At 43.0% G+C, this 14,000-nt stretch overlaps 1 protein-coding gene across 6 annotated transcripts; it reads left to right on the forward strand.

Annotated features, from left to right (window-relative positions):
* Nucleotides 1-656: 656 nt before the first annotated feature.
* LOC144010977 (uncharacterized) lies at nucleotides 657-11,488 on the forward strand. 6 transcript variants are annotated; one of them, XM_077511579.1, is made up of 5 exons: nucleotides 657-1,085; nucleotides 6,958-10,033; nucleotides 10,322-10,374; nucleotides 10,484-10,555; nucleotides 10,861-11,488. In XM_077511579.1, the coding sequence occupies exons 1-2, from the start codon at nucleotides 962-964 to the stop codon at nucleotides 8,769-8,771; spliced, it is 1,938 nt and encodes a 645-aa protein (XP_077367705.1). In that variant the 5' UTR covers nucleotides 657-961; the 3' UTR covers nucleotides 8,772-10,033; nucleotides 10,322-10,374; nucleotides 10,484-10,555; nucleotides 10,861-11,488. The 6 variants fall into 6 exon arrangements, with proteins under 6 accessions (XP_077367705.1, XP_077367679.1, XP_077367699.1 ...); XM_077511553.1 differs by having other exon boundaries at nucleotides 6,958-10,555; nucleotides 10,861-11,014; nucleotides 11,174-11,488; XM_077511573.1 differs by having other exon boundaries at nucleotides 6,958-10,374.
* Nucleotides 11,489-14,000: the final 2,512 nt, after the last annotated feature.

The raw sequence follows: 14,000 nt of genomic DNA on the forward strand, positions 1-14,000 counted from the left end.
TACTGATTAGTATTTTCTAAATTTGAATGAAAAAAAATCGCAACAATCGACTTATAAATTCGTATCGGGATTAATCGGTATCGAATCGAATCGTGACCTGTGAATCGTGATACGAATCGAATCGTCAGGTACTAGGCAATTCACACCCCTAGTTGTCTGTGTCCAAAAGCTGTAAAAACATATAACTATTGCAAACTTATTATTTATTTATATGATTTTGTATCAAACTATTTTCTTTTCTTTCAGTTATACTATTGATTTTATTTGGTTTAGCTTTTGTATGTTTTAACTTTCCTGGCATGTTCTATGTTCTAATTGTTTATAGTGTATACAATGATTGTATTATTTCCCCCCCAATATTTTGTATACTGATTGAGTGAATAGAGATTTAAAAAATAAAAACTAAACTGGGCTACTCGTATGTACAGGAGATAAACATGTTTCTTCTTATTCGTCCGAGTGCAGTTTAAAGGTCTATTTATTTTTTATTATCCAAATGAATCTAGAATTAAACGTATAATTTTATTAGCTTTTTTTTTTTAATTATTTGTTTTAAGTAAAATTAAATATTAACATTTTCGTGACATGAGATTTGACCAACTGTAATTGCCGTAGATTTCACGTGGTAGCAGAAGAGCTACTCCATTCCAGGCACGACGCGTTTACGCTCGGCTTCACGATAAAAATAATTCAACACGAATTCGTACGGAACGAACTGACACATCGACACTTTGCCCCGTCACTACTTTATTGAAGTCAAACATAATTGCTACGTTTCGTGTCTGGTTCAATCGTATCTCTCGGCCCTCTTTATTTTGTCTTGTCTTAGCTTAGCTTAGCTTAGCTTAGTTTAGCTTAGCTTAGCTTGCTAGGCGCCAAAAAACGAGACGCGTTTGCTATCGACAAATTGGCTCAGCAGACGTCAATCGTGAGCGTAAAGTGTCGTGAATATCGTGTGAAGATGTCCACAATGGCGAAAGTCAAGTACGAAGAGGAGCTTTGTGGAGCACAGGAGGACAACGAGCGACAACGTCAACTGCTGGACGCCGTTTACAAGCAGCCTCGAGTTGTGTTGAACAGAGCAGGTTTGTCACTTGTTTCATCGACACTTTTCAACCATATGTACGTTTTTATTTCTGTAAGGACTCTTCACCGGGTCACTTTGTTACGATACACAGTTTTTTTTTTCTTCAGTCGGTTTGGTACATTTCTCAGTCGATACGAATTGGATTTAGCAGAACTACAACTGAGGTAAAGCTAGCCGCCTTTTCTTTTTACGCGGTCAAGTCAGCCGTCTTTTCTTTTTACGCGGTCAAGTCAGCCGCCTTTTCTTTTTACGCGGTCAAGTCAGCCGCACTTCATTTTTTTCTGTTCGCCCTTTTCTAGGATTTACGGTAGTGTGCTCGAAGAGACGCTGGCGCGGAGAATGTGACCGAGAACAACATTGGGTTTTCAAAATAAAAGATCGGTTTTCAAAAATAAAATTGAATTCAAACGCAGTTTAAAGTATGCTTGGTTTTATTATTATTATTATTATTATTATTATTATTATTATTATTATTATTATTATTATTAACAGTTTAAAAGCTGTTTCACAATAACAGTACCAATTCAAATTTCACTGGGAATGCACTCTTGTGGGGTGATATTGAGCAATAACATTGATATGTACAGTATTAAGTTAACGGTAATTTAAAATGAAGGAAAGGTTGAAATTGAGAAGAAAATAGGTGTGTGTCATCGAGCAGACATGCCACTTTGAGGCAGAACTAATTTGGGGTCAATAGGTCATCTGACCTAGAAGCTATTAAGCAGAAAATAAGTGGAAGTCTAAAATGAAAAAAATAAAATAAAATAAAAGGTGTGCATCATCTATCAGACATGGCACTATGATGCTGCATTGGTTTGGGGTCAATAGGTCACATGGCCTGGAAGCTATTGAGCTAAGAAGCTGAAATTTACAGATAATGAGAAAAAAAAAATGTTAAAAATAAGCGGAGGTCTTTTTTTTTTTTTAAGGCTGTATGCAAATGAATATGTACAATTTTCTCTTGTTTCCTACAATATTAGTTGCTGATGTCATGTTGATCAAAATGTATGCTGTGTTGACCCTAGTCTCACACCTTGACTCCGCAACATTTTTGCATTATTTTTTTTTGCATATTTATTTTTTTTGCACAATGAAAGATGGTTGAACAAGTTACAATACGTCAACCATATTTCTATATATTCCCAGTAGACTTTTTTTTTTTTTTTTTTTGGGGCAAATGTTAACTTTTAATAATCAAAAATCAATTCAACCAATGAGCAACCCGTTTTCTGAAATTTGTGTTTTCATCTCTAATATTCTAATATAAATTATGGTGAAAACAGTGCCTCTGGATTGGCAGGCCGGGGTGGTGGTCCCCCTTTTTAAGAAGGGGGACCGGAGGGTGTGTTCCAACTATAGAGGGATCACACTCCTCAGCCTCCCTGGTAAGGTCTATTCAGGGGTGCTGGAGAGGAGGGTCCGTCGGGAGGTCGAATCTCGGATTCAGGAGGAGCGGTGCGGTTTTCGTCCTGGCCGTGGAACAGTGGACCAGCTCTACACCCTCAGCAGGATCCTTGAGGGTGCGTGGGAGTTCGCTCAACCAGTCCACATGTGTTTTGTGGATTTGGAGAAGGCGTTCGACCGTGTCCCTCGGGGAGTCCTGTGGGAGGTGCTTCGGGAGTACGGGGTACCGGGGCCCCCGATACGGGCGGTTCGGTCCCTGTTTAGTCCGCATTGCCGGCAGTAAGTCGGATTCGTTTCCGGTGAGGGTTGGACTCCGCCAAGGTTGCCCTTTGTCACAGATTCTGTTCATAATTTTTATGGACAGAATTTCTAGGCGCAGCCGAGGCGTGGAGGGGATCCGGTTTGGTGGCCTCAGCATTGCATCTCTGCTCTTTGCAGATGATGTGGTGCTGTTGGCTTCTTCAGGCTGGGATCTCCAACTCTCACTGGAGCGGTTCGCAGCCGAGTGTGAAGCGGTTGGGATGAGGATCCGCACCTCCAAATCCGAGACCATGGTCCTCAATCGGAAAAGGGTGGCGTGTCCTCTCCGGGTCGGGGATGAGATCCTCCCCCAAGTGGAGGAGTTCAAGTATCTTGGGGTCTTGTTCACGAGTGAGGGCATGATGGAACGGGAGATCGACAGGTGGATCGGTGCAGCGTCTGCAGTAATGCGGACTCTGTATTGGTCCGTCTTGGTGACGAAAGAGCTGAGCCAAAAGGAGAAGCTCTCGATTTACCAGTCGACCTACGTTCCGACCCTCACTTATGGTCACGAGCTGTGGGTCGTGACCAGTGGCGTTCCGAAGCAACTTGGCACCCTAGGCAGGATTTCTGGTAGTGCCCCCCCTCCCAGCGCGTGCACAACTTATTAGACCAACCACAAACACGACCCCCACTCAAATTATTAGACCAACCACAAAATATTTACATTTAGAGCATTTCCCACAGTTATTTTATACTTAATGGTAGAACCGTACGTCACAGTGGTATTTTCGCTGTAGAGGAAGAAAATAACGTGGAAAAAATGCTGCTGAAAAGTCAACTTACTGTTGGTTTGGCAACACAAGATGGCCGCCGCCAGCTTCACTTTTCGCTACAGCATGAGCAGCCCAGTTAATTTATGACGTCCGTGCTGTATCAGCCTGCACATCCACCTGAGAATCTGACCGTGATCAGTTTTTTTTTTCCTTTTTTTTTTTTTTTTTTTTTTGAAGGTTTGAGCCAGGACAGCTTACTAGCATTTTCATTTCATTTTCTTAACTAAAGAGCCAGACCTGTCACCAGAAAGAAAGTGCAGGGGGGGCATTACCTTTTTTGGGGGAGCACACTTCATCAACCTAAATCTAATGTTGTTCAGGTTGAACAGTGGCATTGTGACAACTGCAAAAGCGGCGGAATGACTGTGACCCAGCCCCTTCTATCTGAGATTAGCTAGCAGTTGCCTTCATTTGCTTTTTGGATTTAGGGCTGTACGATATGGATAACATTTCGGATCATTTTTGCCAGACATCTTTATTCTTTGGTCTTTGACTCAGCATGAAACTTCGCATCATTTCAGTGTTTTATGGTGCCTTCTGTAATTTGTGTTATTTTAATTATAGTTATATTTACTTATTCACTTCACTACATCTTATATATTTTTTTAATTATTATTTTTTTGCTTTTATACTTACCTACTTATATTTACTATAATTAATTTTATTTTGTGTTATTTTCTTTCACTTGTGTCCACTGCGAGACTGATTTCTATTCCATGCACTTTGTATGCAGCAATGGATGTTTTAAAGGGCTTTATAAAAAAAGATTGAGTTGAGATATGTCGATAATATACAGAAACGACATATGGGTTCAGTGAAAAAGATCAATCCATAAGGATGTGTAAAGTGCTGTTTATTATTATTATTATTATTATGGTTATTATTATTATTATTATTATTATTATTATAACTTATCGACAGTCATCAACCGTGACAAACTTGGCAATAAAAAAAAAAAAAGAAAAGAGGATTCAACTTACATTGTACTGCAACTATGCTTTAGTGATAAATAATTTTATACTCCAAAGTAGGGGTGTTAAAAAAAAAATCGATTCGGCGATATATCGCGATACTACATCGCGCGATTCTCGAATCGATTCAATAATCGGCAGAATCGATTTTTTTTTCGATTTTTTTTTTTTTTTTTTTTTTTTTTTTTTTTTTTTTTTTTTTTTTAGGATTCACACCTTGAGCATGGAAGAATGTTATATGAACGGCACATTAAGCCTTAATATTTTTATTTTAATGCTGTTCAAATGTGAAACAGATTGCAAACTGTTTGTGTACAGTGGCTCACGGTTATAAGCCTCAAGTTTTAGATAAATATATTCATACAAATCTTACAGTGTACATGTACAAATTTACTGATAGTATTTTCTAAATTTGAATGGAAAAAAATCGCAACAATCGACTTATAAATTCGTATCGGGATTAATCGGTATCGAATCGTGACCATTCGTATCGGGATTAATCGGTATCGAATCGAATCGTGACCTGTGAATCGTGATACGAATCGAATCGTCAGGTACTAGGCAATTCACACCCCTACTCCAAAGTATTTGTTGTGTATGTGTGACTGCGTGGGTCTGTTAACCGCATACTGTGTATTGCTACAATTTGTCCGTGCTGTGTGGCTTGATTAATCAAAACAAAAGTTTGCCACTCACTTGTGAACGTTGTTTAGTGGACCAGTGAACGCAGGATTCCCAACCATGTCAACTGTGTCATCCTGGATCGAGGTTTGGCGTTTGCTCACTGCTCAGTCATTGGGTCAGTGCCGGCCGGCGAACGTGCACCACTATCTAACGCGGAAGTAGATTTGGCTAATGCGCGTCTCCGGAGCGCGCGTCACCCCCCCCAATCCCGATTACCATTGGCTAGCCGTAGATGTCAATCAAAGCCAAATTTGAAAGGATGTATGTGGTTGGCTGGCAAGCCATGCTTTACTTGAACAGAAGGCGCACGTTTACGTGACTGATAAAAGTAAAAAAAATGAATACATTCTCCTTTCCCTGTCGTCCTTTTGCTCACGAGCGCCCCTAGCATCTGCCTAATCTGCCTAATGGCAGGAGCGCCACTGGTCGTGACCAAAAGAACGAGATCCCGGATACAAGCGGCCGAAATGAGTTTCCTCCGCAGGGTGTCCGGGCTCTCCCTTAGAGATAGGGTGAGAAGCTCGGTCATCCGGGAGGGACTCGGAGTCTGCTCCTCCGCGTTGAGAGGAGCCAGCTGAGGTGGCTCGGGCATCTGGTTCGGATGCCTCCTGGACGCCTCCCTGGGGAGGTCTTCCGGGCATGTCCCACCGGCGGGAGGCCCCGGGGACGACCCAGGACACGCTGGAGAGACTATGTCTCCCGGCTGGCCTGGGAATGCCTTTGGATCCCGCCGGATGAGCTGGTTGAAGTGGCTGGGGAGAGGGAGGTCTGGGTTTCCCTCCTAAAGCTGCCGCCCCCGCGACCCGACCTCGGATAAGCGGAGGAAGATGGATGGATGGATGGATGGATGAATTTATGGTGAATTCTAGGGCTGGGTATCGATTCAAATTTCCAGGATTTGTTTGTGTGTGTTGAATGTGTTGTGTGTGTGTGTTGGGGGCGGGGTCGATATATCTATACATGGCTTTATGTATCGATATTGGGATATGTAAAGGCGTATCTATACGATATCGATATATCAATATTTTGAACCCAGCCCAAGTTAATTCAATTGAAATAGAAAGGGCGTATGAAAACAAATTCCTTGTAGTAGTTATTGATGATGAATTATTTTGGAAGCCACACATAGAAAATGTTAAAAAGAAAATGTGAAAAATCATAGGGATACTCTATAAAACTAAGGATGTCCTGAACATGAACTCATTATATACATTATACAGTTCATTATTCTTACAATATCTGACCTATTGTGTGAAAATCTGGGCAAATGCAAATAAAACAAACACCAACTGTATTCAAATTGCAAAAGAGAGCTATAAGAATTATTAATTAATCAAAATATACTGAATCAACACATCGATTATTTATTAAATTAAATACAATGAAATTTTATGACTTGGTTGAGTTTAAATTAGCACCAAATTAGACACAGTCCTTTTGATATAAGGGGTGCACATGTCTATAAAAACAAAAAAAAAACAAGAACAAATATTAAGCAAAGGTGTGTATCTGTTAGGTGTTAATTTGTGGAATCATTTGGGAATTGCCCTGAAAGGATGTGACTCACTTGTTGAGTTTAAAAAAAAATGTTTAAAAGTAAAAAAAAAAAAATACTTGTGTACAGATTTGTTATTCATTCACTCATGTGGCCCATGTGATAAACTTCAATATAAAATACATAACATCACAATAAATTAACTTTACCAAACCATGTGTATCTTGTGTCTCGCAGATGTCGGTGAAAAATATATTTTTCCTGAGCGGCAGGAGCCAGAGTTCCCTGGCGTGAAACAGGAGGAGGACTTGGAGCCTCTGCAAGTTAAAGAAGAGCAGCAGCAACAGCCTCCCAACATCAAAAAAGAGGAGCAGCTGCCACCATACATTGAAGAGGAGGAGCACTTCACAGGGTTGCCCGTGACTGGTGTCCATTTGAAGACTGAAGATGAACGTCAATATGAAGAGAACAAAGGGGCGGAGTCTCCAAGCAGACAACAAATGACAAATGATGACAGCCGGTTAGCTCTTATGTCAGATGGTGAAGACGCGTCACACGCTGCTCACACTGCTGACGATGAACAGTGTGACGATGATGTGACATGTCACACTGATGGCAAACGGTGGAAATCTTCTCAGTGTGGAAAAACCTTTGGTTCCAAGTCTCAATTGAGAAGACACGCGATGGGCCACACTGGTCATAAACCCTTTGCTTGCACAGTTTGTGGTCGAAGTTTCTCTAGGAAGGAAACTTTAACAACGCACACGCGAACCCACACCGGAGAGAAGCCTTTTGCTTGCTCAGTTTGTGGTCAAAATTTTGCTCAGAGGGAACACTTAAAAACACACACAAGAACCCACACTGGAGAGAAGCCCTTTGCTTGCTCAGTTTGTGGTCAAAATTTTTCTTCCAAGGGATACTTAAAAACACACACAAGAACCCACACTGGAGAGAAGCCCTTTGCCTGCTCAGTTTGTGGTAAGAAATTTCGTGAAAAGGAAAATTTAAAAATACACACAAGAACCCACACTGGAGAGAAGCCCTTTGCTTGCTTGGTTTGTGGTCAAAAATTTGCTTTCAAGGGATACTTAAAAATACACACAAGAACCCACACTGGAGAGAAGCCCTTTGCCTGCTCAGTTTGTGGTAAGAAATTTCGTGAAAAGGAAAATTTAAAAATACACACAAGAACCCACACTGGAGAGAAGCCCTTTGCTTGCTTGGTTTGTGGTAAAAAATTTTCTTACAAGGGATACTTAAAAATACACACAAGAACCCACACTGGAGAGAAGCCCTTTGCCTGCTCAGTTTGTGGTAAGAAATTTCGTGAAAAGGAAAAATTAAAAAGACACACAAGAACCCACACTGGAGAGAAGCCCTTTGCTTGCTCGGTCTGTGGTAAGAAATTTCCTGAAAAGGAAAAATTAAAAATACACACAAGAACCCACACTGGAGAGAAGCCTTTTGCTTGCTCAGTTTGTGGTCGAAATTTTGCTTACAAGGGAAGCTTAAAAATCCACACAAGAACCCACACTGGAGAGAAGCCCTTTGCTTGCTTGGTTTGTGGTCAAAAATTTGCTCAGAGGGTACACTTAAAAATCCACACGCGAATCCACACTGGAGAGAAGCCCTTTGCTTGCTTGGTTTGTGGTCAAAAATTTGCTCAGAGGGTACACTTAAAAATACACACAAGAACCCACACTGGAGAGAAGCCTTTTGCTTGCTCAGTTTGTGGTCGAAATTTTGCTCACAAGGGAAACTTAAAAATCCACACAGGAACCCACACTGGAGAGAAGCTCTTTGCTTGCTTGGTTTGTGGTCAAAATTTTTCTTCCAAGGGATACTTAAAAATCCACACAAGAGTCCACACTGGAGAGAAGCCCTTTGCTTGCTTGGTTTGTGGTCAAAATTTTTCTTCCAAGGGATACTTAAAAATCCACACAAGAACCCACACTGGAGAGAAGCCTTTTGCTTGCTCAGTTTGTGGTCAAAGATTCCCAACAAAGGGCAACGCTGAGAGGCACAAGTGTGCTGGTGAGAAAAGCGGTTGATGAATGAAGCTTGATATGATTTTCATTTAGGAATTGACGTTTAAAATGGTGCAGAAATTTCTACCGCTAAATGAATGATTATTCTGTGTACTTGTATCGTGTGTTGTGTCTTTGCCTATTTTGAAATTGAGTTTGTTTTGAAAACGTAACATCAACCTGACAAGTGGCTGCAGATTATAACTGACGGCTATAATCTGTCATCTGTATATGTAAATGTCCGTTCATATGTAGTTTGCCTTATATACATATTAAAAGGCTGTTGTTGAACACATTATTTTAGGTTAATTAATTATGCACAAATTAGTGTGTCAAAAAAATAACGCAACTGATCGCGAGTCTGATTGCAGACCGCAGACTGGGAACGGAACGCCCACGGAACGGAACGGAACGCCCCTATGCTCTTGATTGACGGAAAGTGACGCTGCTGTCGTGATCCAGTAGTGTTGTTCTCAACTTCTCTGCAGCGAGCGGTCGCCACGAGAACTACGAAACGAAATTATTCCATCCATTATCACAACCTCTTAGTTCTCAAAAAGTTCCCGGGGACGACACGAAATAATTTGTAAAATGACGAGTCGGGAGCAGAAAGTAAGTGGACATGTATTTTATTTAATGAACATTAGCACATAGGTCGCTAAAGAAAAGTTCGTTTCCCGCACAGAAAGTTTGAAAAATGAATTGAAATGATTTAGTGGAACACAATGTTTTTCTTCCATATCTCTCTCGTTGAATTCCAATTGTTATTTCGCATGGAACAATAGTTTGAACCTGTGTACCGTACAATATGCTGACCTAAAAGTAGTAACTTGCAAATGGGGAATCCACCGTGACGCTGTACGTAATGCAAAATGGTGTAAGCCCAATACGTCACATATTTGCAGCAGATAGGCCTGTATAGCGTAGCTACGTAATTAATTACCATTAATGTATCGATGGGATTTGAATAATAACATAATTTTACTCTGTTGTGGCATGAACGTTAAGAAATCTTTACATGAGTCCAGTTTTTTCTATTTCTGTTGGTATGTTTTTGGATTGTAATTGGCCAATTCTACAGTCGGATGACAAAAGATTTATACAAATAAAATGTGTTCTAATTTGCACTCAGCTTCATCGAACCGTCTATAAAGATGGACACCTACCAGCACCCATTTTGGAAGGCTTGAACCGATACAGATGCAGCATTTGTGCCAAAGGTGGAGAGTTTGCATATGTTGTGGCACATCTGCAAACTCAAGATAAGACGGCAGTTTGTCATGAAGGTATGTTGTAGTTTGAAGACCACTATAATCAATTTAAATTTTGTCAATATGGCAATTCTTTCTTAGTTGCCATGGTAAGCAATTTTTATAAATATGAAAAAGAATGTATTGTTAGTTTTATGAATGATGAATACATTTCGCTACAACCTAAAAAGTACTCACTGATACTGATGCCAAGTAATGGATGCCACTAGTACTCTATATAGAAAATTACAATTAAACAAATGACACAGACTTTTAAAGAAAGACCTTTCAAATTTGAAAAGCTTTTTCTAACCTAATGCACAGAAATAAGGCTGGCTCGCATTTCCAGAAAGAGGAAAATAGATGAGAATGCCAAGGTAAGAATAATGGACAGAATTTTCCAAACCCCAATTAATCTATGCAAATTGTCATTGTAGTGTATACATGTCCAAAACATATAATTAATCCCATTCCCTTGAACTTAAGGAGGAACGTCCGATGTCAGCAACCAAGGTCAAGAAGCCTTCTGCAGAGAGAGTGGTCGCTTCCATCTGTCAGGCATGCATGCAACAATTCTTATTTATGTATTTTACACTTTGGAGGTGAAGCACAGTTATGAACTGATGATATACACTCACTGGCTAGTCAAACAGAACTACACAGAGTAGAGACTTTAATATTGCATCTTTATCAGAGAATCATGTGGCTCTGACATTTATACAATATAAACAAATTATGTGAAAGCTACAAAAACATGCTGATAAGGAATTCTTCATTGCACTTCTCTTGTTCCAAGAAGATAATGATGATCATATTGATGATGAAGACAAGTCTATTTTTAGTTTATGCGGTTATGTTCACAGCTACCAGAGGAGATTTTACGATCCATCCTGATTCTTGCTGTCCTCAATGATGGCGAAGGCGCAATCCACGTGCTGGCCCTGACATGCACCCGATTCTGGATGATCATCAGATAAGAATCATTTCGTAGGGAAGCACATTTTCAGTGGCTAGACAGTAAGTTGTGAGGGAGTGGGGATCATGAGGTTAAGTGGTTAAGATAATGGATGGGTGGACACACAAAAAAAAAATTCTGTCTGTCTGTCTATCTATCTGACAGCTAAGGCTGTTTGAAAGCACTATATACATAAGATGACTTGACTGTCTATCTACCAGGTGTCGTCAACTGGAGTGCATTTTCACCCGATTTCAAAAAGATGTACAGGATCCCCTATTGCCTCACCCCTTGCATCCAATGCAATTCTATATTTAAAGAATATAGAGGGTTCTGGGGACATGGAAAAAGAGGCGAACTCATTGGTTTTTATTCAGATTACAACATTCACAGACGCTGCAGCAACTGCATAAATTGATGTCACAAAATAAATGTGATTTGGAAAACAAAAAAATGGGAGTGGTTATTTGAAGTTACAGAAGCATGTACATTACATAATGCTTACATGTATCATAAAATCATGTTTGGAGAGGAATTTTAAACAAAAATGATGAAGTAGGCTACTTTTTGTCATAAATACACCACCTAGTATTGCTTGTTGTAGGCCTTTATGGAAAAATATATTTTAAAGATGGCTAACAAAAAATAACATTTTGTATGTATATCACAATTAAACCAGCTTTAAAATACTATTTCCACCTCATAATTTTGTGGAAATAGTCTTTTTCATATGTGCTACGTTTGTGTGTTTGTTGCAATAAAGTTTAGTTTGTCGCGCCATTAATTGCATTAAGTTGCTATTCTGTTTCTAAATAGTCTGTAATCTCCTGGCACTCTTAGCACCTGTCCATAGACCAACTCGGCCGACGAACACTGCAGGTCCTCCTTAGGTGCAGTACGAAGGCCCAGCATGATCCAGGGTAGCTTGTCGACCCAATTACCTTCAGAAAGACCAGCGCGCAAAGCGGCTTTCATCGAACGATGGAACCGTTCGCACAGCCCATCAGCCTGAGGCTGATAAGCGCAGGTGCGGTGTAGCTTGACCCCGAGGCCCTCAGCAAACCTCTGACGTGAACTGCGCACCCCTGTCAGACGAGAGGTCCTCCGGCGGTCCAAACCGAGCGACCCAGGTCCCGATAAACGCCCGGGCCACGTCACTGGTCGATATGGAGGTCAGGGCAACGGTCTCTGGCCAGCGGGTCGTCCTGTCCACCATCGTCAGGAGGTAGGTGAAGCCCTGGGAAGGAGGAAGCGGACCTACGATGTCGACGTTGACATGGTCAAACTTCCTCACAACAAAAGTCTCCAAAGGCGCCTTGGTGTGACGGTGGACCTTGGCTCGCTGACAAGCCACGTATGAATCAACCCAGGCCCGTACATCTTTCTTCAACCCAGACCAGACGAACTTCTGAGCCACCAACCTCGACGATGCCTTCCTGCCGGGGTGTGAGAGACCATGCACCATGTCGAAGGCGGCCCTCTGCCAACCAGAGGGCACCAGCTGTCTAGGCCGGCCCAAGGAGACTTCACACCACAGCTCGACCCCGGAGTCGTCGACCGCCACCCTTTCAACTTGCAACCCGGTGTCGGAGCTCCGAAGCAACTGGGTGCCACGATCGGAAGCCTGGTCGGCCGCCATCCGGGAAAAGTCGAGGCCCAGCTGTACCGTGTTGACGGCTGCCCTGGACAGACAATCTGCGACCACGTTGTCCTTGCCAGCGATATGTCGGATGTCCGTGGTGTATTCAGATATGAACGACAACTGGCGCTGTTGCCGCGCGGACCACGGCTCGGACAACTTCGACATGGAGAAGGTGAGCGGCTTGTGATCAACGAAGACCGTGACCTCACGGCCCTCCAGGATTAAGCGGAAGTGGCGGATCGCCAGCCAGACAGCAAGGAGCTCCCTGTCGAACGTGCTGTACTTGAGCTCCCGAGGGACTAACCGGCGGCTGAAAAAGGCGAGCGGCTGCCACGCACCTTCGACGCGCTGCTCCAAAACGGCCCCGACGGCAAAATCGGATGCGTCAGTAGTGAGGGCGATCAGGGCATCCGGGCGCGGGTGGGCCATCAAGGCCGCTCGGGACAGCGCAGCTTTCGTCTCTTCAAAAGCCTTGACTCTCACATCGGTCCAGTCGACCGCACGGTCAGGAGCCACACCCTTAAGTGCGTCATAAAGCGGGTGCATCACATGGGCAGCGTGGCGGATGAACCTGTGGTAAAAAGTCACCATCCCGAGGAACTCCCGAAGACCCTGGCCCGTCCGGGGTCGAGGAAAAGCGGCAACAGCTTCCACTTTTGCCGGGAGCGGGGTGGCGCCGTCCTCGTTGATGAGGTGGCCGAGGTATTGGATGGAGGGCACACCAAAGACACATTTAGCTCGGTTAATAATCAGTCCAGCCTGGCTGAGCTTTGAGAAAAGCTGCCGGAGGTGTGAAAGGTGTTCCCCGATGGAGGAGCTGGCCACTAGGATGTCATCCAAGTAGACGAAGACGAACGGCATGTCCCGGAGAACAGAGTCCATGAGACGCTGAAAAGACTGGGCGGCGTTTTTAAGGCCAAATGGCATCCTGAGAAACTCGAACAGTCCGAAAGGTGTTATCACAGCAGTCTTAGGCACATCGGCGGGGCGTACCGGAACTTGGTGATAGCCCCGTACCAAGTCGACCTTGGAAAACACCTTCGCACCTGCCAGGTGGGCAGAGAAGTCCTGTATGTGCGGGACGGGATAGCGATCGTGCGTCGTGGCATCATTGAGGCGGCGATAGTCTCCACACGGTCGCCAGCCGCCGTCCGACTTCGGAACCATGTGGAGAGGCGAGGCCCACGGGCTGTCCGAACGACGAATTATGCCAAGGCGTTCCATGTTGGCGAATTCGGACTTAGCTGTGGCAAATCTATCAGGGTTGAGGCGTCGGGCCTTAGCATGAACCGGCGGGCTCACGGTCTCGATGTGGTGCTCGACCCCATGCTTGGTAGTAGTGGCTGCAAATGTAGGCGTGGTCAGGCTGGGGAATTCTCCAAGAAGCCGCGTGAACACGCCGTCAT

Source organism: Festucalex cinctus, chromosome 1 (assembly GCF_051991245.1).
Source record: "Festucalex cinctus isolate MCC-2025b chromosome 1, RoL_Fcin_1.0, whole genome shotgun sequence".
Classification (NCBI taxonomy): Eukaryota; Metazoa; Chordata; class Actinopteri; order Syngnathiformes; family Syngnathidae; genus Festucalex; species Festucalex cinctus.

Bases quoted from the DNA above. Each gene is read 5' to 3' on its own strand.
- LOC144010977 (XM_077511549.1), top strand. From the start codon at position 962: ATGTCCACAATGGCGAAAGTCAAGTACGAAGAGGAGCTTTGTGGAGCA. The intron at 1,086-6,957 runs GTTTGTCACTTG...TGTGTCTCGCAG, and splicing joins AGTTGTGTTGAACAGAGCAG to ATGTCGGTGAAAAATATATT.